The sequence below is a fragment of the Trachypithecus francoisi genome, unplaced genomic scaffold, assembly GCF_009764315.1.
Source record: "Trachypithecus francoisi isolate TF-2019V2 unplaced genomic scaffold, Tfra_2.0 Lachesis_group0, whole genome shotgun sequence".
NCBI classification, from domain to species: domain Eukaryota; kingdom Metazoa; phylum Chordata; class Mammalia; order Primates; family Cercopithecidae; genus Trachypithecus; species Trachypithecus francoisi.
Window position 1 is genome coordinate 196,274,777 of NW_022681453.1, and position 26,353 is coordinate 196,301,129.

The following is a 26,353-nucleotide window of genomic DNA, read 5'->3' on the forward strand; positions in this document are numbered from 1 at the left end:
GAATTGACCTCAAAAAGAAATGATGCGGGACCCTGAAGAATGAGTATGTAGGATATAGCCAGGAAGAATAGACTGGATGATGGTGTAAAGGGGGTTTGATCTAGGCTGAGGAAATCTAAACGGGACGGGAACTGGGGATGACCTTGTATGATTTGTAGATTTAAAATAACGGTACTTGCAGGAAATACCAGCTGGCCTGGAGAGTTTGTATTGAAGACTGACGGGAAAAACGAATTATTGAGATGATGATAATACTTAAAACTTAATGCTTATTATATGTACCAGGCACTATTTTAAGTACATTATATATATTTACTCATTTAATTCTCCAGCAATCTCTTTAGGTACCATTTTTTTCTTTTTATGAACACGGAAACACGCTCAGAGAGAATAGCAGTTTACTAAGATTAAATACTTAGTAAGTGGCAGGATTAAAATCCTATTATTAGAACAAGGCAGGTTGGCTCCAAAGCCTATTTTGTGAGCATAGTCCATGCCACCTCTCGGTAATAATGGTTAACACTGAATCCTAAATGCTGTTCTATGTGCTTTGCATAAATTAACTCATTCAGTTTGCCTTCTATAGAAGTCACACAGCTAGTAAGAGATAGTCAACTTGTAGAGAGTCTTGATTAAATGTCAGATTAGTGTTGGATCTTGATCTGTTAAGTAAAAGAGAATGCTGAGTTTCAAAGCAGGAAAAAAAATGACGAGAGAGACTTCTGAAAAATGAATGTGCTCGTGTTAGAATCGGTTAGGAAGAAAGAGACTAGAAAGAGGAAAATAAGAGAGAAATAGCAATAGTTAGACTAGGGTTTATGCCTAGTTAGACTAGGCATAAAAACCAGATGGCTTCTAAGGGTCCTAAGGGTCGGCAGTATTGCACAGAGACAAGAGCCTAAGTTCAGAAATTTCTGAATTTGAATCCAGCTTTGCCACTTGCTGTGTGCTTGACTTTTAGAAAGTTACTGAGCCATTTTATGCCTTTAGCTTCCTCCTGTGTGTGATATTTAACTATGAAATATTAACTATTTCAGAATTATTATGGATATACTTAATGCTTAATACTAGTATGGTAGATGCTATATCCCCTATTACTATAATAAAATAGATTTGCTGAATTACCTGTAAGAGAGATGATGAATAAATCACTGAAGAGGGTGAAAGAAAAGAAGCTCCCAAAGCAAGGTTTGGAGGCTAAAAGAATGGTTTCAAATGAGGGTCTCGCATTGTGGAAAGAACGCAGGCTCTGCAGTTGGAAGACAGGCGCAAACCTCAGTTATGCTACTTATGAACTTGGAGACCTTGCATGTGCCGCATAGCCTCTCTTCTCGATTTTCTCATCTCTAAATGAATATGATGATGATATTTTATCTCACACAGTAGAATCACTGAAATACCGTGTACACAGTGACATACGGTAGAGCACGTTGTAAAGCGGGGACCACAGCAATGCTATCATGTTATTATTAGATGATTAGATATCACACATTGGAGAAAATAGCCAGTTAGTATGGGACATTGTGAGTTTGTTTTTGAATATATCAGATATGAGGTGGAGTGGGGTTTCCAAGTAAAGAGTTTCCACAGGCAGTTGAAAACACAAACCTGAGATTTGCTTCTAGCTAAAGTTACTACCATTCGAGTGATACTGAAGCCATTAGAGGGAGAGAATAAGTTCACTGAGAGAAGGTCAGTATTCTGATTGTAAACGTGTTTCTGTAGGTATGTGTATAGTTTTAAAAATTTCTAACTAAACATGTTCTAACTAGTAAATCTAGAAAAATGCTATATACAAGAGGTAAAAAAATTAATGTGAGTGGTTATTTTAGTAAATAGAATTTATTATTTTCCGTGTTCCAGACTCTAACCAGCTTCCTTTTTTGGGGGGTTTTGGGGTTATATAGCAAAAAGCATCACAAAGTCCACAAAAACAGCAACCCCTCCTAGATGGTGAGGTAAGTTGATGTAATCACCTTTTCTTTGAAATTGATTATTTTTGCAATGCAAATGAAATGTTTACATGTAATTATCATCTTTTCAGTGCTTTTTTGAATATTGCCACTTTTCTTTTTCCCCCTCACAAAATTCTCCTTATGAGGGAGATGATACAAGCCAAGGAGTTTATTAGAATCTATAGATCAAGGCTTTTTTCAGCTATACACATCCATCTAGCAATTATATTTCCCTCCCTGACCCCCACCAGAGGCGCCATCCCCCTCCTCCGTTTTTGAAGCATGGTGTGTAGAGTCCTAGGAGCTTTACCTGGTACAGGTAAATGGAGCGGCTACTAAACAAAAAAAGACTCTTACATAGTATTTCAGATTCAGTGTTATCAATGATAACACTTATTTTATAATATCAAATAGTACATTTTTGTTACAGATTAACAGAAAATAAATCACTTAACCTTTGAAAAATCTACACACCTATTTTGATCTGTTAAAATGAAGCTTTTACCAAATGCTTTTATTGTAGTTGGCTTTCTCATTAACCATTTCCCCTTTAAAAGCCTTCCAGTTTTTTCTTTCTTTCTTTTTTTTTTTTTTTTTTTTGTTCCTTTTTTTTGAGACAGAGTCCCACGCTGTCACCCAGGCTGGATATTGGCTCCTGCAACCTCCACCTCCCGGGTTCAAGTGATTCTCCTGCCTCAGCCTCCGAGTAGCTGAGATTACAGGCGCCCACCACCATGCCCGGCTAATTTTTGTATTTTCAGTAGAGACGGGGTTTCACCGTGTTGGTCAGGTTGGTCTTGAACTCCTGACCTTGTAATCTGCCCGCCTTGGCCTCCCAAAGTGCTGGAATTTCAGGCGTGAGCCACTGCGCCTGACCCAGTTTTTTCAATTTATGATCATTACCTCCTTGAAAAATGCATAAAAGCGTTGTTTCATGTGAATTTTGACTTTGCTTTTCATAAAATAAGTTATTTGAAAACCTAACACCTGGGGCTTTACAAGGAGCAATTTTCAGTGTTTTTAAAGCACAAGAGTTTCTGGTAAGGGAAAGTGTATTGTTGGAAATGCTTTCAGTTGTCCATTATAGAGGTTTTTTAAAGCACAAGTGTTTCTGGTAAGGGAAAGTGTATTGTTTGAAATGTTTTCAGTTGTCCGTTATAGAGGTTTTTTTAAAAATTTTATCAGACATAGAACTACTTCTAGTTTTTTTTATGTTAGAACATTATATATTTGTGTAATACCTGAAAGATTGACTCAGGCCTGTTCACTTGTGTTTTCTTCACCTGGTAATAATTCTAACACATTTTTGACAACCAAAGTTTGATAAATTTAATATATGTTTTCTTTTTTACTCAATATTTCCTTCTTGATGATTGTTTTCAAGTAATTCATTCTCGAGAAAACGAAAGCTCCACAGGAAAAGAACATAAACAGTTCTAAAAATTGTAATCGTACTTTTCATTTTGCTTGAGAAAGAAAATGAAGAGATACTTAGACTAGAAATTATGACCCCTGGGCTACTGGTCTGTCACTGGCTCACTAAATGACTGCAGGTTCTTTATGTTATTGTTACATCTCTCTCCAGCTTTCTGCTCCCTCCTTGCTTTGGAAGGTTTTAGGCAGTAAGATCATATTCGAAGTTGTTTAAACTCTGGGAGAAAATCAGTACTCAGAAGCAGCTTACTGACTATTATAATGCACGTATTCCAGGTGATTGTGAATGTGGTCCTCTATGTCAACATCTTCAAAAGTATGTCTTAATATGTCTCTTTCCTTGTGTGTGTATTCGTGAAATACGTCATATGTGTGCGTAGTTTGTTTTTGACATTGCTTCATTTTTCTCACCTCTCCAGTGCCCCTTCCCATCCAGAAGGTCTCAGCACACTGATGATAGTGCCTTGTTAGTGGTAAGAGTTTCGCACAAAATGGAGTTTTATGTTTCTGTGTTTAGAGATTAAAGGACAGCTCTTGTACTTTTTATTCAGAAACTGTATCTAAATACCATAAAACATGATGAGCATCATTACTAAATGCTTTATAAAGAACTAAACCCTTTTCCCACATGACTATTTGTGATTGACCCAGTGTTTTAGAGTCAGAGTCCTGTGGCTCATGTCTTCGTCAGTGCCACCAAGAGTCAGCATTTGCGTTGAGAACCATGTTGGCTTTGTGCGTGTGCTGCGGACAGAGGCGTCACGTAATAGTCACGTTTTCAATGTGTCTAATTCCAGGAGCACTTACTTTATTAATCATTAATTTGGCTCATGGGTCACCTGTATGTTAAGGTGGCCCATGACACTGATTGCACAACTGTGTATTTGACATCCTATTTTATTACGTATTTTCAGCTACCGAAAATCCTTCGCTTTGGTTTTAAATACTTACATCTCAAGATTATTCCTTCATGTTCACTTTTTAAACTCAAGGAAACATTAACTACTGATCATGTTTAACACTGGTTTACTTTTACTGCCTGCTTCATCAGCTGAAAATGAGTATAAGATGGAAAGTTTATTTAAAACCTTACTTTTATTAGCCTTGCGAGAGAATTCTAACCGTTTGTAGAATTTCTTTCCCCATCATGTTTTATGTTACTTTTTTCATAGTAGTGCAATTCAGAAGTCTAGTTAATCTATAGCAGTTCTGTCTCATGCTAGTAACTGCTGCCAGGGTGCATACTACTGCATGAGCTGCATGCTTCAGCATGACATTCCTGTTACACAAACTTCCATAGTCTGTTCACATTTCTGTGTATTCTGCAATCTTCATTTCCTTTGAGATGGATAAAACACCTTTTAACTGGGCAGTCTTATAGGTGAATACAGTCATCAGACTCTAGAGTTTTAGTGTAAGTGAATTGGCCTAAGAAGCGAATAACAAGTTAAAAATTAGACAAATATTGCAAGCCTCTGATGATCCAAACACTTACCATGATTATCTCATTTGTTTCTCACGGCAACCTTAAGAGTGAAAGTTAAATTTAGCACGTTTTTACAGATGATTTCTGAGGCCCAGAATGTGGCTTGTCCAAGGTCGCGTAGATAGTAAGTGCAAGGCTGGGAATCCACATCTGTCTGGCTGATGGGAGGACCTGCATTCCACACCGTGCTGTAGCTGGAAACTGTTGAGGAAACCGAAGGGCTAATAACACATGTAATACGTGGTGTAAGTCTGAGTGCCAAGACTTTTTTGTTACAGAAATAGTGGAATTTAGAAAAACAACAACAGCAAAATCCCCTTAGTGTGTAACTTGAAATGCCCTCCAGCCATTTGTCAAAACACATTCCCTTATGTTTCAGCTACCAATATTCATATCGGATCCTCTAAATTAGATGGCCTTGAAAAGCAAGGAATTTCTTCTAAGTTTCATGACCTTTAAAAGCACATCTCACATTTCTTTGTATGCCAAATAATGTCCAACCAACACTGTGCAAAAAGAGTCATATTTTAAATAAAACCTCATATTATCAAAACTATGCTTCAGAAGGCTTCCTATTGCTTAGAGTGGAGTCTGAATGTGGCCTCGAAGCTCCTTCGTGCTCTGTCTACTGCCTCCATCTCCAGTCTCCTCTCTGGGCTCTTGCTATACCAGCATTTTTTCCAACTCTTCAAATATCATAAGCCCTTTCCCATCTCAGACCTTTGCAAATGCTGTTTCTTTTACATAGAATGCCTTTTCCTCCCTGCATATACCCCTTGATTAATTCCTGCTCATCTCTCAGGTATTTGTTTGAGTGTCCCATCTTTCACATGGCTTTTCTGCAGCCCACTGCCCTTACGTCAGCCCACAGCTGGACAGTTAAATAAACTGACAGGAGCTCCAGTACATTTGATGAAAAGGAGGCCCAGGAAGTATACGTGGTGTGTTACTGTTGTCACAGCAGTTTTTTTTAAATCATGGTACTTTTATTTGGATGTTGATTATTTTTTATTTTTATTTTATTTTTAATTTAATTTTACTTTATTTTTTTATTTTTATTTATTTATTTAATTATTTTGTGACAGAGTCTCCCTCTGTTGCCCAGGCTGGAGTGCAGTGGCATGAACATGGTTCCTTGAAGCATCAGCCTCCTGAGTAGCTGGGACTACAGGTGCTCGTGCCACACGTGGCTAATTTTTTAATTTTTTGTAGAGTCAGGGTCTCACTGTGTTGCTCAGGCTGGTCTCTAACTCCAGGGCTCAAGCAGTCCTCCTGCCCCAGCCTCCCAAAGTGCTGAGATTACAGGCATGAGCCACCATGCCCAGCTTGTTTATTCTTTTATTATCTCTTTTCTATTGGACTACTAGACTATAAGCTTCATGAGCACAAGGATATTTTATTTTGTCTTAATATACTTAATTTACTCCATCCCTACCACCGTTCCTGGGATATATTAGGTGGTCAGTAAATATTTCCTGAATGAACACATAAATTCTATGCGTCTACTGGTTATTAAATTGTTTCATGATGAAAAGGTCTGATGAATGATATCGTAAGGTAAATGCTGAATTTGATCTAAAGACCTTGAAACATACTATTTGAAATAAAGATTTATAACAGCTAGTATCAGTTACACTGACATTCTCTTCGGGCTACCCCTCAAGCTCCTCTTGCTTTCGTCTGTATCAGGTCTCATGAGGCTTATTTTACCTCTTCTTCATCCACTCCTAGTTTTCCTTTTTATATTTGACATTGGCAGTCGTTCCAGTACCTCTGATTAAAAAGTAGGCCCAGGCAATCTAAACCCCAGAAGCATACACAGTGTGTTACCATTGTCACAGTTGTGTTCTGTGGTATATTTTTATCTTCATTATTTGCTGCCTTAAGATAGATTTTGTGATACATGTAATACATTGTATGTTACATGCTTCTTTTGTCAAATAAAAATATGTTAATTCTCATTAAAAAATACAGTCATATTTATTTTATTGACCATATACATACCTTTTCCTAAACACCCATTTGTTTTCTTGTTCATTTATCTCATGGTTTAGAAATTTGTTGTCCTAGTTTAAATTTTTAAAAATTACTTAGAAAGACTTCACTATTTTTAAGCTCTTGGCATTTTGTTGTTTTAACAGGTAAAACCTTACCCAGTGCCCTTTGTGACAGTATTGTCTTCTCTGACTTCCACTCTCCGTGTGCAAAGGAGAAAAATTACCATGTTTTGAGCATCTCTTACCTGTAATCAAAATTCTATATAATAAATACTTTAAAATTTTTTCTTTTTAATTGACAATATTTATATATATACAATCTAACTATATCTCCAGTACATCTAACCAGCTGTATGTTGGTTGGTGAAAGATAAAGGATTCGAAGAAAAGGGAAATTCCACCTTCCCCTCTTACAGTCTGTGGGAGTTTCACAGAGGCAGAGATGAAATGCCGGTTCCTCCTTCAGGTTGATGCAGAATCCTCACATCCTCATTATAATATATCTAATTTGGATTAATGTTGAAAAAATACTGTTTTTATTCATACCAGTTCTGCTTGGTTAAAATCCCCCATCATAGGAACAGGACTCATTTGTTTCAAGGCTACTATGCTAAAATTGTTGATGTTCTGTTTTATTTCTGCATAAAATCATTTTTAATAAATCATGCCTCCCATTTCTTGATTAATGTGGCATGAGGTGTTGCGACTATCCTGAATTACACAAGTGGGAAAACTGTGTTGATGGGTTGTTGCCCCCCAAGTATTCTCTTTCTGGCCTGTCAGTAGCTGAGTAAACCATTGGAAAGATTGTCAGTGACCTTTCCTTTTCTCATTTCACTAGTCAGATCTGCCTGCCTGACAGTTGCTAATATCAGTGCTGCCTTCTGTTTCTTGTCTTTCTCATTTGAAATGCAGTCGCTGTCAGGTTTGAATCAAGTGGGCTGTGCTGCTCCCCTGCCTCATTCTTCTGCCTTCACGCCTCTTAAGGTATCTCTTGTTATTGTAATTCACCAGGAAGTTTTGGGAGGGGGTAAATAAAAGGCCTTGAATTTTTCAGTGAATTGATCTAACAATCTGAAATATAGGATCATATAAATATACCTGTTTATGAAACTGTTTGAGTTTAACGTTGATTTCCCTTGAAACTGTTTGAAAGTTTTATGATGCTAGAGACAGTCACAGAGCTCATATTGATTCTTTGTATTCAGATTCTGTTTGATGTGTCATTCTGATTTTTTTATCAAAGGTTTTTTTGTTGTGAGTTATTATTTCACTTTGGTTAGCATATAATGTAATACCGAATTAACTCTGTTGTCTAATATGCATGCAAAATAATTTGAGTCCAAAAACACTATCACTACCAAAACCCTCTACCATAGGGGTTAACCAATTATGGCCCCTAGGCCACTCTTTTTTTAAATAAAGCTTTATTTTTATATAACCAATCCCTTTTGTTTATGCATTGCCTATGGCTGCTTGCACAGTAAACAGCTGAGGTGGAATAATTGTGACCAAGATCATATACCTACAAGCCTAAAATATGTAGAGTCCGGCCCTATAAGAAAAAAATCGCAACCCCCTGCTTTTTTCAACAATAATGTCATAAGAGATGATACATTCCACCTTCTGGAAAAATTTAAACTCTAAAAATTAAGAACCTGTAGTAGTTTATTTTTTGAAGGCCTCTAGGAGTGGTAATTCCTTATTTGTTATCATTGGATATGTACAAAATGATGAACACTTCTCACTGTCAAGAAGTCCTTTGTCTAACCTACAACTCTCCTGCATGGTTTATACTTTGTCTCTTTCCAGACTGGAGATTTTCTAGTTATTTAGCATTTTTTAGTGTAAGAACCCCCCCCTTTTTTTTTTAACACAAAATACAATTTTTTTAATGTAAGAATTTAAAAACAATTACGATGCCATCCTTAGCTTCTTCCTAAATAAACTCAGATCGTTTTACATGCCTTTCCCAGCCTGTTAATCTTTAATGAGTTTTCACAAGTTCTTTGCCCTCCATTCTGGCTTCATGGTCCACAACTAGAAATACATCCCTCATTAGAGCTTGCTCATTTAGGGTGATTTTTAAATTTTTGGTCTTCATTTTGCCCAGTATCCACTGTAATTCTCAAATGTTTTAATTATACCTCTTTTATGTGTTGAGACAGGGTCTTGCTGTGTCTCCCAGGCTGGATCCTCCCACCCTAGCCTCCTGAGTAGCTGGGAATACAGATGTGCACCACCATGCCGGGCTAATGTTTTAAGTTTTTGTAGAGACAAGGTCTCACTGTATTGCCCAAGCTGATCTCAACTCCTGGGCTGAAGAGGTCATCCTGCCTCAGCCTCCTGAAGTACTAGGTGTCAGCCACGGCACCCAGCCTCCTCCCGCTTCTCCATGACGGTTCTTTTCCTCATGTTGTATTCTTCATTTTTTCCTGAATATTTAATTTTGGTGTTTGAATATTTTTACTTGTCTAATGTACCAGAATACTTTCAAATTGTTGCATTGAGCCAGGCACACTGGCTCACACCTGTAATCCCAGAGTTGGGAGCCTGAGAGGGGGGATTACAATTGTGCCAGGAATTCAAGGCTGCAGTAGCTGCGATCACACCACTGCACCCCAGCCTGGGACAGTGCAAGACCGTGTCTCTAAAAACATTAAAACCGAATTCTTGTATCATGCCCTTTTTTTTTTTTTAGTTTTTAATTTTTATGGGTACATAGCAAGTGTGTATATTTATGGGGTTCATGAGGTATTTTGATACAGGTATACAATGCGTAATAATTACATCAGGTAAACGGGCTGTCCATCACCTCAAGCATTTATCCTTTGTGTTACAAACAATCCAATTATACTCCTTTGGTTATTTTTAAATGTACAATTAAATTATTGACTATGATGACCATTTTGTACTATCAAATGCTGGATCTTGTTCTTCTTATTTTTTATTTTTTGAGACGGAGTCTCTCGCTCTGTCGCCCAGGCTGGAGTGCAGTGGCCGGATCTCAGCTCACTGCAAGCTCCGCCTCCCGTGTTCCCGCCATTCTCCTGCCTCAGCCTCCCGAGTAGCTGGGACTACAGGCGCCGCCACCTCGCCCAGCTAATAACCTCAACTTTATAACAACTGTAAATCTAACAAACCTTCTCTGATTATTATTGAACATATGCTACATACCTGGATGCCTCCTGAAAAAACCTTGTAATTCTCTTCCATGTTAATCCTTTGCTAGCCTTTCTCAACTGGGATCGTTATTGGAACAACACAGAAAATTATTTCAGAAACTTTTTTTCAAAATCATCTCAAGGAAGGTACATAACTGGCACCATTCTGGTTGTACAGGAGAGAAGTTAATGTGTTGTACTCCGTGAGTACCTTCAGGCATGTGGCTTCTTCAGAGTCAACACTGAGAAGTGTTTTGACTGTGCCAAAAGCCGTGTGATCCAGACAGACCACATTGTCTTGCTCTACGGTGACTGCCATGTGAGATTAAATAGAAAACTTTATTAGACTTTAGATAAGTCTTTTTTTCTATCAGACCTGCTGTATTGTCAAATGATTATTTTAAAAGATTTATTCTTTATTTTTTAGTTTCTGTATTACTTTCACAGAAGTTATACACTATACTTATGAATTTATTTCATAAGTAAAAGTTGAGTTTGTATCAGTTTCTGGGGTTTTTTTCTTTCCATTGCCTAAATTCTCTAGTGAGAGATTATTTCTTAACCTTTTTTTTGCTCTCCAGTTTTCTAGGAGTTCCCAAATGTAGTTAATGATCTCACAGTGATTTATGCTAATTATTTTGGTATCCTAGAATGCAAGTCACTTAGATTTACAGCTTTAATAAAAACACATTTCAGAAACCATTTTTACAGGTCTCCTCTATTCTGGCTTTGTTTTCATCATATCCAGTTGTGTATTATCTGTTGCTGTGTTTTTTTTTTTTCCCTTTGAGATGGAGTCTTGCTCTGTCACTCAGGCTGGAGTGCAGTGGTGAGATCCCGGCTCACTGCAGCCTCCGCCTCCCAGTTTCATGTGATTCTCTCGCCTCAGCCTCCCGAGTGACTGGAATTACAGGCACACGCCACCACGCCTGGCTAATTTTTGTATTTTTATTAGAGATGGGGTTTTACCGTGTTGGCCAAGCTGGTTTCAAACTCCTGACCTCAGGCAGTCCACCCACCTCTGCCTCCCAAAGTGCTGGGATTACAGGTGTGAGTCACTGCACCTGGCCTGTTGCAGTTTCAAACGGAAGGGAGAGAATGCTCGCTGCCCTTCAGTGTTGTTCGTTGTTTGTTTCAGCTCTTCTTTCTCATCTAATAAAGTCGCCTATCAACTTTCTCCTTTTATTCCTTAATACGTTTAAATTTCCAGTCTGTGTCCTATAAGTAAGTGTTTTTTAAATTTTTGAAAATATTTTTTCCTCCATGTTTATTGTTCCTTGAACATGTCTTTGTTTAACCAACTTTCTACTTATTCACAGCCCTTGAAAATAAAACATAGTCTTTTACTTCCTTATAAAGATACCTGGCTTTGCCTCATTTACCTGTTCATTCCTTTTATCAATTTCTGTTACTCTTGTTTGAATTAAATTTCTTATTTAAATTTCCATTTTTTCTCAACACCTAGAACTTAGTTTACTTGCATCTATAAACCCGATGAATGTGTCTTTTTCACTTAAGATGTGAACACACTGCCTTACTCACGAGCGCAGCTCACCCAGAACTTAGTTTACTTGCATCTATAACCCTGACAAACATGGCTTTTTCACTTAAGATGTGAACACACTGCCTTACTCACGAGCGCAGCTCACCCAGAACTTAGTTTACTTGCATCTATAACCCTGACAAACATGGCTTTTTCACTTAAGATGTGAACACACTGCCTTACGAGTGCAGCTCACAGTTTAAATCTTAGTTCTCAACCTGTGATATCAAAGTGAGGAATTGTTACCAGAAAATTGTCTCCAGGTGAGTCTTAAGAATTTTCTCAATAGATGGCCTTGGTTTATTTATTTATTTATTTTTAGCAGTTAAAATTATTTGTCATCATTAATGTATCTGACCCAACTCTAAGTAGCGATGTAAGAGTTCTGAAAATATTGAAACCAATGGTGGGGAAAGCATGGGAGCAGATGTGTATGTTTGTGTTAGTTTTAGGGTCATTATATCCAGAAATGTGCCTAGTTGTATCATAAAGTTATAATATATTTAGATTATATTTCAAGGCAATTAGATATCAAGGCCTAAAAAACTGTTAATGTTATTCTAGCTTTTTATTTATTTGTTTGTTTGTTTGTTTTGAGACAGAGTTTTGCTCTGTCGCCCAGGCTGGAATGCAGTGGCGCCATCTCGGCTCACTGCAACCTCCGCCTCTGTGTTCAAGTGATTCTCCTCCCAAGTAGCTGGGACTACAGGTGCCCGCCACCATGCCTAGCTAATTTTTTAATTTTTAGTAGAAACGGGGTTTCACCATGTTGGCCAGGACGGTCTTGATCTCTTGACCACGTGATCTGCCCACCTCAGCTCCCAAAATATTGGGATTACAGGTGTGACCCGTCGCGCCCTCTAGCTTTTCTTAATTGTACTCCCCTGCCAAGTCTTCCACATCTTTAACCCAGTCAACCAACATTTCTTTGTAAATGAGCTGAACTACATTTCCCTTTCTTTAGGTAAGCTTTGTAACTGTTTAGCTAGTTCTTCCTTCTTTTTACAGTTCTGTCGGTCAATGAATTGAAAATGTCTTGGACTCAAATACTAGTGTAGAAAATATATCTATCATCTCTTAAACATCTTTCCTAACTGAAATTAGGAAACTATATTACTTTTTTAAAATATTAAATTTTATTCTCCAGAGAAAAAAGTACTTTAGAAACTATTATGGAGAAATACTATTAGAATATAAAACGTTGCTTTTTCTTTCTCATATATTTCCCAGTAACATTTTCTGTCTTAGGATGATCATTTTTCATAGTCTTAGGAAGAGCTTGTTAAATAATGGACTGTCTTTATATAAACACGACCAGACCGGGCGTGGTGGCTCATGCCTGTAATCCCAGCACTTTGGGAGGCCGAGGCAGGTGGATCACCTGAGATCGGGAGTTTGAGACTAGCCTGATCAACATGGAGAAACCCTGTCTCTACTAAAAATACAAGATTAGCCCAGTGTGGTGGCGGGTGCCTGTAATCCCAGCTGCTTGGGAGGCTGAGGCAGGAGAATCACTTGAACCTGGGAGGCGGAGGTTGTGGTGAGCCGAGATTGCTCCATTGCACTCTGGCCTGGGCAACAGGAGCGAAACTCCATCTCAAAAAAAAAAAAAAAGCCGGTCGTGGTGGCTCATGCCTGTAATCCCAGCATTTTGGGGGGCCGAGGCAGGTGAATCACCTGAGGTTGGGAGTTCTAGAACAGCCTGACTAACATGGAGAAACCCCATCTGTACTAAAAATACAAAAAAAGTTAGCCGGGCATGGTGGTACACGCCTGTAATCCCAGCTACTTGGGAGGCTGAGGCAGGAGAATCACTTGAACCCGAGGGGCAGAGGTTGCGGTTTGCCAAGATCGTGCCGCTGCACTCCAGCCTGGGCAATAAGAGCAAAACTCCGTCTCAAAAAAAAAAAATAAAATCTTGGCTTTTGAAAATGCAGAATTAATTCATTTCACCAAATCCTCATTTCTTCTTCTTCCTCCTCTTCTTCCTCTTCCTCCTCCTCCTCTTCCTCCTCCTCCTCTTCCTCCTTCTCTTCCGCTTCCTCCTCCTCCTCCTCCTCTTCCTCCCCTCCTCCTCCTCTTCCTCCTCCTCCTCTCCTCCTCCTCCTCCTCCTCTTCCTCCTCCTCCTCTCCTCCCCTCCTCTTCCTCCCCCCTCTTCCTCCCCCCTCCTCCTCTTCCTCTTCCTCCTCTTCCTCCTCCTCCTGTTCCTCCTCCTCCTGTTCCTCCTACTCCTCCTCCTCTTCCTCCTCCTCCTCCCTCTCCTCCTCCTCCTCTTCCTCCTCCTCCTCTTCTCCTCCTCCTCTCCTCCTCCTCCTCCTCTCCTCCTCCTCCTCTTCCTCCCTCCTCCTCCTCCCCTCTCCTCCTCCTCCTCTTCTCCTCCTCCTCTTCCTCCTCCTCCTCCTCTTCCTCTTCCTCCTCCTCCTCCTCTTCCTCCTCCTCCTCTTCCTCCTCCTCTTCCTCCTCCTCCTCCTCCTCCTCCTCTTCCTCCTCCTCTTCCTCCTCTCCTCCTCCTCCTCCTCCTCTTCCTCCTCCTCCTCCTCCTCCTCTTCCTCCTCCTCCTCCTCCTCCTCCTCCTCCTCCTCTCTCCTCCTCCTCTTCCTCCTCCTCCTCTTCCTCCTCCTCTCCTCCTCCTCTTCCTCCTCTCCTCTTCCTCCTCCTCCTCTTCCTCCTCCTCCTCCTCCTCCTCCTCCTCCTCCTTCTTCTCTTCCTCCTCCTCCTCCTCTTCCTCCTCTCCTCTTCCTCCTCCTCCTCTTCCTCCTCCTCCTCTCTTCCTCCTCCTCTCTTCCTCCTTCCTCCTCCTCCTCTTCTCCTCCTCCTCTTCCTCCTCCTCCTCTTCCTCTTCCTCCTCCTCCTCCTCCTCCTCCTCCTCCTCCTCCTCTCCTCCTCCTCCTCTCTCCTCCTCCTCTTCCTCTTCCTCCTCCTCCTCTTCCTCCTCCTCCTCTTCCTCCCCTCCTCTTCCTCCTCCTCCTCCTCCTCCTCTTCCTCCTCCTCCTCCTCCTCCTCCTCCTCTTCCTCTTCCTCCTCCCTCTTCCTCCTCCTCCTCCTCTTCCTCCTCCTCTCTCTTCCTCCTCCTCCTCTCCTCCTCCTCTTCCTCCTCCTCTCCTCCTCCTCCTCCTCCTCCTCCTCTTCCTCCTCCTCCTCCTCCTCCTCCTCTTCCTCCTCCTTCTCTTCCTCCTTCTCCTCTTCCCTCCTCCTCTTCCTCCTCCTCCTCTTCCTCCTCCTCCTCCTCTTCCTCCCCTCCTCGTCCTCCTCCTCGTCCTCCTCCTCCTCCTCCTCTTCCTCCTCCTCCTCCTCTTCCTCCTCCTCCTCCTCCTCCTCGTCCTCCTCGTCCTCCTCCTTCCTCTTCCTCCTCCTCCTCCTCTTCCTCCTCCTCCTCCCTCTTCCTCCTCCTCCTCCTCGTCCTCCTCCTCGTCCTCCTCCTTCCTCTTCCTCTTCTTCTTCCTCTTCTCCTCCTCTTCTTCTCCTTCTTCTCCTTCCTTCTTCTTTCTTCTTCTCTCTTCCTTTTTTTTTTTTTTTTTTTAAAGAGGGGGTCAGGCTACACACGGTAGCTCATGCCTATAATCCAGCACTTTGGGAGGCTGAAGTAGGTTCATCACTTGAGCTCAGGAGATTGAGACTAACCTGGCTAACATGGCAAGAGCCTGTCTCTACAAAAAATACAAAACTGGGCATGGTGATGTGCTCCTAACTACTTGGGAGGCTGAGGTAGAAGGATCACCTGAGCCTGGGAGATCATGCTGCTGCGCTCTAGCTTGGGTGACAAAAGTGAGACCCTGTCTCAAAGAGAGAGAGAGAGTGAGTTTCCCTGTGTCACCCAGGCTGGAGTGCAGTGGCGCAGTCATAGCTCACTGCAGCCTTTAATTGCTGGGCTCAAGTAATCCTCCCACCTCAGCCTCTACAGGAACACACCACCAGGTCTGACTTATCTTTTAAATGTTTTGTAGAGACAGGGTCTCGCTATGTTGCCTCAGCTGGTCTCAACTCCTGCTCTCAAGTAATCCTCCCACCTCAGCCTCCAAAAGTACTGGGATTACAGGCATGAGCCACCATACCTGGCCCAAATTCTCATCTCTAGACTTAATCGTGAAGGAGAGTTACCTGTTTTTTGTCTTTTATAATTTCAAAATTACCATAAAAGTAGAAAGTATTTCTTCTTGAGTAACCATTATTGATATATGTCTGTTTCTTCACAGAGTGATGACAGACCTAATACTCTATTAAGTTCACCTACAACAGAAACAGGTAATAGACACAAGGTGCACTTTACCACATCAAGATTATAATTCTTTATTTTTTATTTTAAAAATAATAATAAATAGAGACAAGGCCTTTCTTTGTTGACCAGGGTGATCTCAAGCTCCTGGGCTCAAGGTGATCCTCCTGCCTTGTCCTCCCAAAGTGCTGGGATTACAGATGTCAGCCACAGCACCCTGCCAAGATTATAATTTTTTACCAAGATTTTCCTAAATTACTTTAGAGAGCTGTGACTGCTTTTTCTGAGATAGAAATCAGATACAGAATTGGAAACCACTGGGTTTTTTTTCCCCCCTTTTTAAATTAAATTGGTTGTTCAGCTAGTCAGCCATTTGATATGAGTAAGTGAACACAGCTCGCAGGGCCATAGGTCTGCAGGAGACTTTTCAACACGTTAGCCTTCATTCTGTCTGTATTGATACACCAAAAATAACATGACAATGTAAAATACATACAAGCAGGCCTCCTGCTTTCATGATTACTTTTCTATGCCAGACTTCTCATTATTAAATAGAGTTATTTTATATCTTTGCCATGTTTAATTTTTTTTTTACTTGCTACTTTTGTAACTTGTATGTCTGCTATTATATTTTCTTTTCATCTCCTTTAATCTCATTTTACTTTTCATGCTGATTTAGTTCATCACTCCTCTGCGTATGCTTTTCCTGCTGCTATCCAGAGAAATCAGCCTCAGCGCCCTGAAAGCTTCCTTTTCCGGGCAGGTGGCAGGGCAGAAACCAACAAAGGTAGGTGGTAGTGATTTTAAAAGCCAGGGGCGAGGGGAGGTTTGCACAATGACGCTAGCTGTTAAATGGATGCTTTTAAACTTCTGCACCAAACTATCAGCTTGGCAAAAGCATGTGTCTGTGAACTCACTGATATTAAAGCAGGAAAATCTTACCTGAATATGTTTGGATTAGGAAGTTTCTTAGTAACACCTAAAAGCAGATTATAGAGTGTTTGAACAAATAAAATGCTGTTTCAAGGCTTTAGAGAATGTTCTTTGTCTTGGTAATGAACTCTTTCACATTTTTCTATTGATAAAAGCTGTTTTCTTAAAACAATAATTTTTTAAAAATCTACTTAAAGTCTCATGTTCTTTTAGTTAATAATGACAGATTTCTCCCTGGTCCCAAAGAAGTTACCTGGGAGTGGAAACAAACATTTTAAGTCAAAAATAATGACTTTTGTCATGGTGGTGTGTGCCTGTGGTCCCAGCTACTTGGGAGGCTGGCGGGGAGGATTGCTTGAGTCCAGGAGTTCAAGGTTACAGTGAGTTATAATTAAAAGCACCACTGTTCTCCAGCTTGACCAACAGAGCAAGACTCTGTCTCTTAAAAAAAAACAAAACAAAAATAAGGTCAGGCGCGGTGGCTCACGCCTGTAATCCCAGCGCTTTGGGAGGCCGAGGAAGGCAGATCATTTGAGTCAGGAGGCCAACATGGCAAAACCCTGTCTCTACTAAAAATACAAAAATTGGGCACGCTGGCTCACACCTGTAATCCCAGCGCTTTGGGAGGCCGAGGCGGGCAGATCACATCAGTCAGTTCGTGACCAGCCTGACCAACATGGTGAAACCCCATCTCTACTGAAAAGATACAAAAATTAGCTGGGCGTGGCAGCAGGCGCCTGTAATCCCAGCTACTCAGGAGGCTGAGGCAGGAGAATCTCTTGAACCTGAGAGCCAGAAGTTGCAGTGAGCCAAGATGGCGCCACTATACTGCAGTGTCGGGGACAGAGTAAGACCATGTCTCAAAAAAACTGGCCAGGCATGGTGGCAGGTGCCTGTAATCCCAGCTACTTGGGAGGCTAAGGCAGAGAGTCCCTTGAACCCAGGAGGTGGAGGTTATAGTGAGCTGAGATTGCGCCACTGCACTCCAGCCTGGATGACAGTGTGAAACTTACATCTCAACAAACATTTAAAAATAGGCCAGGCGTGGTGGCACATGCGTGTAATCCTGGCACTTTGGGAGGTCGATGTGGGTGGGATCACTTGAGCTTAGGAGTTCGAGACCAGCCTGTGCAACATGACAAAACCCATCTCTTAAGAAAAAACAAAAAATTGGCTGGGTGCAGTGGCTCATGCCCATAATCCCAGCTCTTTGGGAGGCCAAGACGGGCGGATCACGAGGTCAGGAGATCGAGACCATCCTGGCTAATACGGTGAAACCCTGTCTCCACTAAAAATACAAAAAAAATTAGCCAGGCGTGGTGGTGGGCGCCTGTAGTCCCAGCTACTCGGAAGGCTGAGGCAGGAGAATGGCATGAACCTGGGAGGCGGAGCTTGCAGTGAGCCAAGATTGTACAACTGCACTCCAGCGTGGGCAACAGAGTGTGACTCCGTCTCAAAAAAAAAAAAAAAAAATTAGGCATGGTGGTGCAGACCTGTAGTCACAGCTACTTGGGGGACTGAGGTGGGAGGATGGATTGAGCCCAGGAGGTTGAGGCCTGAAGTGAGTCAAGATTGCATGACTGCACTCCAGCTTGGGTGACAAAGTAAAACCCTGTCTTAAAAAAAACAAACACAACTTACCTTTAATGTTACCAACAGATGCATTCGCAGTAAGATTTAAAAGTCAAACTACAGATGCATTGCTGGTAAGAGTGTAAGAAAGCATGGAAGACTCTTACCAGTCAGCCTCCGTACCCTCGGATTCTGTATTTATGGATTGGACCAGTCATGGACAGAGAAGTTCAGAAACAAGACAACAATAATAAACAATGCCACAATAAAGAAATCATACAAATTTTGAAATATAGTAACAGTTTGGCCTTTACATTATATGAAGTAAGTAATATAGAGATGAATTAAAGTGTAGTATAAAGGAGGATATGCATAGTTTGTATGCAAACAATACTACATTTTATATGAGTGACTTGAGGATTCACCAAGTTTGGCATGAGAATGAGGGGCGGTTTCTGGAACCAGTTTCCCCTGGATACTTAGGGATGACTGTGTATCCTATGACCAGCAGTTTTACTTTTGAGAAATATGTACACACGTGTGCCAAAAACATGTACAAAAATATTCATAGTAGCATTATTCCTAAGAGCCGGAAATGAAATGTCCGTCAATAGAATGGATAAGTGAATTGTCGTATATTTGTACAACGGAATACCATGTAAGCAGTGAAAATGAACAAATTCCTGTATACAGCAACATGGATAAATCTCACTAACATACCATTGTTCAAAGGAAGCCAGAAACAAAAGAACACATACAATACAGCATAATTTATACAAAGTTCAAAAATGAACCAAACCAGTCAAAGTGTTAGAATTCAGGATGCGGTTTTGAGCACTTTGGGTACTTATGGGCAGGGAGCATGGAGGGGCTCCTGGGATTGGTAAGATTGCATTTATAAACCTGATTGTGCTCGCTTGGTGAGGAGAATTTATTGAGCAGTATGCTTACGATTTGTATATTTTTCTGTATGTGTATTAATTTTCAATAAAAACATTTTTAAGTGGCTGTAATCAAGCAAAAGTAGTTGAGTCAACTGGGTAATGAACATTATGTAGTTTTCTATACTATTCTCTGTTGTGTACATTTGAAAATCTCCATAAAAAAAACCCTTTTGAAAAGTCAATCCGGAAAGTAGGAAGCAATATACTGTACTTCAGGAAAACTGTGATGAGGCAGATCTGGAGGTTTTCCTAGCACTGCCAGTGCCTTTCTGTCTTACATATTAATATTTTTATAGGTCATGCTTCACCCCTTCCTCCATCTGCTGCACCTACCACTGATTCTACAGATTCCATGACAAGACAGAATTCAAGACAGAGAGAAGAAGAGCTGGAATTAATAGATCAACTACGTAAAGTATGTACATTGCCTTTGATTTACACTTTTTCAGTGTTATTGCTATAGACCATAATCCTGTAATCATATCTTGATTTGACACATCATTTTTACTTATGTATTTTTTTAGACAGAGTCTCGCTCTGTCACCCAGGCTGGAGTTCAGTGGGATGATCCTGGGTCACTGCAGCCTGTGCTTCCTGAGTAGCTGGGATTATAGCAATTCTTCTGCCTCAGCCTCCTGAGTAGCTGGGATTATAGGTGCCCATCACTGTACCCAGCTAATTTTTGTATTTTTAGTAGAGAAGGAGTTTCACCATGTTGAACTCCTGATCTCAGGTGATCCACTGGCCTTGACCTTCCAAAGTGCTGGGATTGCAGGTGTGAGCGTCCGTGCCCAGCTGTAATTTTTAATGGAATCAACAGGTGCATTGTGTGCCATGTGTTGTGATGAATGTAAAACACTTTACCATTAAGGAAATTATTTTCAGCTATTTACTTAAAAAATGAGATGGCTTGTTCTATAAAGCTCAGTTCCTAGCTCTACTCGTTTAAAGTTTTTCCTTTTTTCTCTACTTCATGTTATAAAGAAATATCGTCAGATTAATAATTTATATGTGTGTGCACACATATATAAATATCACACTTACACCTATAGTGAGTGAGTGGCTCTTAACTTTATTTTGGAATTGAAGGAGAATCTATTTTTTTTTTTTAAATCAGAAAGTTGTAAATGAATTTTTGTTGTACTTTGTACCACTATGGCCTGGCTGCCATCCATATATATTAGATCTCCTTAAGTTAGACTTAGGATAGAGGGATAAAATGGATATTGTGGTACTTATTTCCTTTTTATCTTGATTTCTAATTAGATTTCATTGTAACTCCCTTATGTCCTATATGTCAATCATTCTTCAGTTAATGTATTACGTGGTTTTTGTTCTTTCAGCATATTGAGTACCGGTTGAAAGTGTCTCTGCCTTGTGATCTTGGAGCAGCTCTAACTGATGGTGTTGTTCTTTGCCATTTGGCTAATCATGTGCGACCTCGATCTGTCCCAAGCATTCATGTTCCCTCACCAGCTGTAGTAAGTTGATAATGCTAAAAAGCCTTGGCTATTCATCAGATCATTTGTTAAGCACAGTGGACAGACATTTCTTAAGCACTGTGCTAGATATTAAGGATACAGATATAAAGAGTCCAGTCTCTACCTTCCTGGTCTAACTTCTACTGGAGAAGAAACAGACATGTATGCAGTGTGATAAATGTTCTAAGAAAGGCATGTACAATGTGTGTTATAGGGATACAAAAACGGGCCACTTAACTCCGCCTGGAGAGTTCAGGGAAGCCTTCCCAGAACGGGCAAAATTTGAACTAATTCTTGAAGTTTAAGAAGGAATTTTCCAGCAGTACAGAGAGGGAAGCAGGCCTTCTGGGCATAGGATTTCTAGATTCAGAAGCTAAGGAAAGTTATGGCTTACTTAAGGAATTGGTAAATTGTTCAGAATGGATCATGCACAGGGTTGTAGATTAAAATGGGAAGGGGTAGGGCTAGAGAGGTAAGCTGGGGCTGTGGTACAAAGGCCTTATGAAGCATATCAAGAAAGTTTACCCTAGTGCAGACAATGAGGAAACACTGAATTAAAGAGGGAATGCCATGATTATAATCGCAGTTTAGAATGATGAATCTAGGCTGGGCACGGTGGCTTATGCTTATAATCTTAGCACTTTGGGAGGCCGAGGCAGACGGATTCCTTGAGCCCAGGAGTTTGAGACCAGCCAGGACAATATGGCAAAACCCGTCTCTATCAAAAATACAAAAATTAGCTGGGCATGGTGGCATGTGCCTAATAGTCCCAGCTACTCAGGAGGCTGACGTGGGAGGATCACTTGAGCCTGGGAGTTCGAGGCTGCAGTGAGCGGTGATTGTGCCAGTGCACTGCAGCCTGGGTGAGAGAGCAAGACCCTGTCTCAAAGGGGAAAAAAAAAAAGAATGATGAATTTGGTGCTAAGTGAGAAATGGATAAATTAAAGGTGGTACACTAGAAAGATGCCCAAGCCAGGCTCAGTGGCTCGTGCCTGTAGTCCCAGCTGCTTGGGAGTCTGAGGCCTGAGGATCCTATGAGCCCAGGAGTTTGAGACCAGCTTGGGTGATGTAGCAAGATCTTGTTTCTTTATTTATTTATTTTTGAGACGGAGTCTCGCTCTGTCGCCCAAGCTGGAGTGCAGTGGCCGGATCTCAGCTCACTGCAAGCTCCACCTCCTGGGTTTATGCCATTCTCCTGCCTCAGCCTCCCGAGTAGCTGGGACTACAGGTGCCGCCACCTCGCCCGGCTAGTTTTTTGTATTTTTTAGTAGAGACGGGGTTTCACCGTATTAGCCAGGATGGTCTCGATCTCCTGACCTTGTGATCCACCCGTCTCGGCCTCCCAAAGTGCTGGGGTTACAGGCTTGAGCCACCGCGCGCAGCCAAGATCTTGTTTCTTAAAAGAAAAAGGAAAAGAGGCTGGGTGCAGTGGCTCACGCCTGTAATCCCAGCATTTTGGGAGCCCGAGGCTGGTGGATCACCTGAGGTTAGGGGTTTGAGACCAGCCTGGCCAACATGGTGGAACCCTATCTCTACTAAAAATACAAAATCAGCCAGGAGTGGTTCACACGTCTGTAATCCCAGCTACTCGGGAGGCTGAGGCAAGAGAATCACTTGAACCCGGGAGGTGGAGGCTGCAGTGAGCTATCGCGCCACTGCACTACACTCCAGCCTGGGCAAGATAGAGCGAGACTCCATCTCAAGAAAAAGGAAAAGAAAGATGCCCAATGAAAAGGCTGTTGTATTAGTCCAGGCCAGGAGGATAACAAGCCTGGATTAATAGGGCAGTGAGAGGGAAGATGGTTCAGAGGTAAAATTGACATGATCTGTGACCAACCTCAGGTGGAAGGTGAGGGAGAAAACGCATTGGAGATAACTGGCAGGTTCTCTTTGCACTGCTGGTCAGGTCTGGACATCAGTATCGGATGGCAATCCACAAAAGAATAGGCTTTGGGTTGATACACCTCTCCTCTGTTTTCCTCACATTTTTATCATGAAAAAGTTTCAACCTTCAGAAAAGTGGAAGGAATCATACAACGAACACTGTTAAAGTCTACACCTAGATCTGACATTGCTTGCATTTTGCCATACTTGCTTTATGTATCTATATTTGTATGTGTATTTTAACTACACCATCCAAAACTTACAGATATCATATACTCTTCCCTCAATGTATTTTAGGGACCTGTCCTAGGCCACCTTGCTTTTCCCCAGCCCATAGCCAATGACTGACAAGCATGGGGCTGAGCCCTCCTACCGCAAGGAGGGAATGTCGTGTGGTTCACACTTGTGAGCTCCCTGTGGTATCAAGCTGAAGCTGAGAAGGAGACAGGCAGGAGGATCACTTGTGGCCAGGAGTTTAAGACCAGCCCGGGCAATATAGTGACCCTGTCTCTACAAAAAAACTTAAAAAAATTAGGTGTGCACCTACTACTCAGGAGGCTGTGGGGCTGCAGTGAGCCACGATCATGCCACTGCACAACAACCTGGGCAACAGAGCGAGACCCTGACCCTAAAAAAGAAAGGGCGAGGTGCAGTGGCTCACGCTTGTAATCCCAGCACTTTGGGAGGCCAAGGTGGGCGGATCACAAGGTCAAGAGATTGAGAGCATCCTGGCCAACATAGTGAAACCACATCTCTACTAAAAATACAAAAATTAGCTGTGTGTGGTGGTGCACACCTATAGTCCCAGCTACTTGGGAGGCTGAAGCAGGAGAATCACTTGAGTCCAAGAGGTGGAGCTTGCAGTGAGCCAAGATCGCGCCACTGCACTCCAGCCTGGTGACAGAGCAAGACTCTGTCTCAAAAAAAAAAAAAAAAGAAAAGACTGAAAGGAAATGAATCAAGTGTTGTAGTTATATTTACATGATGAACTATGGGTAATTAATTTTTTTGGCTGTTCCTCCAAGTTTTTTTTACTGCAGGGGTCCCCAACCCCTGGGCCACAAATGGGTACCAGTCTGTGGCCTGTTAGGAACTGGGCCGCACAGCAGGAGGTGAGCAGTGGGCCAGTGAGCAAAGCTTCATCTGTATTTAACAGCCTCTCCCCATTACTCACATCACTGCCTGGGCTCTGCCTCCCGTCAGATCAGCAGCAGTATTAGATTCTCAGAGGAGCATGAACGCTGGTGTGAACTGTGCATGCGAGGAAGGGATCTAGGTCACGTGCCCCTTATGAGAATCTAATGCCTGATGATCTGTCACTATCTCCTGTCACCCCTAGATGGGACTGTCTAGTTGCAGGTAAACAACCCAGGGCTCCCACTGACTCTACGTTATGGTAGATTTCATTATGTATGATTATTTCATTATATATTGTAATAATAGAGATAAAATACACAATGAATGTAATGTGCTTGAATCATCCTGAAACCATCCCCCAACTCCACCCCTGTCCATGGAAAAATGGTCTTCCATGAAACCAGTCCCTGGTGCCAAAAAGGTTGAGGACTGCTGCTTTAGTGTTACATTGTTTTAAAATGGAAAAAAAATGTTTTTATTCTTTCAAAGTTTTTCTATTTAGTACTTGCCTTAAAAAATCAAAGCCAATATCTAAAGTGTGAGGTGACAAACTACTGCCCACAAGCCAGCACTTATTGTTGTAAATAAAGTTTCACTGGAACCCAGCCACACTTTCTTGTTTGCATATTGTCTATAGTTGCTTTCAAGCTCCTAGCAGAATTGAGTGGTTGCAACAGTTCTTTTTTTTTTTTGAGACGGAGTTTCCCTCTTGTTGCCCAGGCTGGAGTGCAGTGGTGCGATCTCGGCTCACCACAACCTCTGCCTCCTGGGTTCTCGGGTTCAAGCAATTCTTGTGCCTCAGCCTCCCGAGTAGCTGGGATTACATGTGCCCACCTCCACACCCGGCTAATTTTTGTATTATTAGTAGAGACGGGGTCTCTCCATGTTCGTCAGACTGGTCTCAAACTCCCGACCTCAGGTGATCTGCCCACCTTGGCCTCCCAAAGTACTGGGATTACAGGCCTGAGCCACTGCATCCGGCATTGCAACAGTTCTTATGGCCTTCAAAACTAACATTTATTATCTGATCCTTTAAAGAAAAGTTTGTTGACCCCCTAGTCTACAGCATTGAGAGTTATGAAGCGATTGCCAAGGGTATTTTTAAAGTTAGCAAATGTTTTTTAATGTTGCTAGCAGGCTGGGCCTGTAGCTCATGCCTCTGATCCCAGCACTTTGGGAGGCTGAGGCAGGCAGATTGCTTGAACTCAGGAATTCAAGACCAGCCTGGGCAACATGGCGAAACCCTGTCTGTACAAAAATTACCCAGGTGTGATGGCTTGCTACTTGGGAGGCTGAGGTGGGAGGATCACCTGAGCCCGAGAGGTCAAGGACACAGTGAGCCAAGCTTGTGCCACTGCACTCCAGACTGGGTGACAGAGCGAGACCCTGTCCCAAAACCAAAACTTTTCTAGTAACACATTTTCTTTTCCTCATTTCAGCCTAAATTAACAATGGCGAAATGCAGGCGAAATGTGGAGAATTTCCTAGAAGCTTGCAGAAAAATTGGTGTACCTCAGGTAATAAATGTATCATTTTTTACGTTGCCTAAATAGACTTGGTTGTGCTAAAATTTTAGAAATGCAAAGCTCTAAAATCTTACAGGACTAGCTCTGAGCTAAGTCGATCCTAATTAACATGACTTTGGGTTACAAGAGTCAGTATGCTTTTGAACAGTTTTCCTTAATTATTTCCAAGGACCACACAAAGAAATTATAAATGTATAAATTGAAATAATTATAAGTAATTTAGAGTAATTATTCTATTTTCATAAACTTTCCCACTTGCTATTTGACAACTAAATACATCCTTCAAAAACTCAGTCTATCCCAGATCAAGAATGCTGCAGCTGGCTTCAGTGTTCTGACCCTTGCTTTGATACTTTTTAAAATGTTGTAGACTCCAGAAATGTTGAAAAGACAGCCTAGAGTTCCTTTGTATACTTCACTTATGTCTTCTAATGTTAACTAACACCTGATATACTACAACCTTAGGACAGTGGTTCAAATTAAGTAACACGAGAACAGTACGATTAACTGAATGACAGGCTTTATTCGGATTTCATCGGTTCTTCCATGAAGCTCGTTCTTTGGAGCCTGGCTTGCGACAGGCTGTCTGAGTGTTGTCCTGCTGTGAGGATTTGTTGCCTCCAGCTCAGATATAACTTTATTGCCCTTTAATATTACCAGAAGTTAAATTTATTTATAGATGTGATTAAGGGAAATGAACTTGATATACTCTTAATCAATAACCCCTTTAAAAAGCAATTATAGTAAACCAACGAAGCATTATACTACTAAGGAATATTACATGGTATAAAGACAAATTTAAAGAAATAAACAACTTGGTGCCGTGTGATACTTTTTCATTAACCACGACCATTACGAGTCTTGTTAACATTTTGTCTATAGCCTGAAGGAGGAAAACATGACTTTTTCTATCACCTTCTAATTAGGTCTCAGTAACTCAGGGGTAGCCCCGGGGCTCAGCAGCAGCTCCACCATTTCTCTGAGCTTAGATCCTGTTCCTGTAGCTTTCATGACAGTGGTTCTCTTGATGCATTTCAGGACACCTCTTTCTAACTAACCAGGAGTTAGAAAGGCCTCAGCGTC

At 41.5% G+C, this 26,353-nt stretch overlaps 1 protein-coding gene across 15 annotated transcripts in view; it reads left to right on the forward strand.

Annotated features, from left to right (window-relative positions):
• The window catches only part of LRCH3 (leucine rich repeats and calponin homology domain containing 3), a 117,648-nt gene that overhangs the window by 64,559 nt on the left and 26,736 nt on the right, over nucleotides 1-26,353 (forward strand). For 5 of the 15 annotated variants that reach the window (XM_033213245.1, XM_033213255.1, XM_033213254.1 and 2 more), the window contains exons 13-20: nucleotides 1,908-1,958; nucleotides 3,809-3,862; nucleotides 7,788-7,859; nucleotides 15,774-15,822; nucleotides 16,473-16,580; nucleotides 19,539-19,657; nucleotides 20,586-20,723; nucleotides 25,184-25,261. In XM_033213245.1, coding sequence (XP_033069136.1) covers nucleotides 1,908-1,958; nucleotides 3,809-3,862; nucleotides 7,788-7,859; nucleotides 15,774-15,822; nucleotides 16,473-16,580; nucleotides 19,539-19,657; nucleotides 20,586-20,723; nucleotides 25,184-25,261 — 669 coding nt within the window. The remainder of the gene's footprint in view (nucleotides 1-1,907; nucleotides 1,959-3,808; nucleotides 3,863-7,787; nucleotides 7,860-15,773; nucleotides 15,823-16,472; nucleotides 16,581-19,538; nucleotides 19,658-20,585; nucleotides 20,724-25,183; nucleotides 25,262-26,353) is intronic. The other 10 variants (XM_033213246.1, XM_033213258.1, XM_033213251.1 and 7 more) reach the window with 5 other exon arrangements.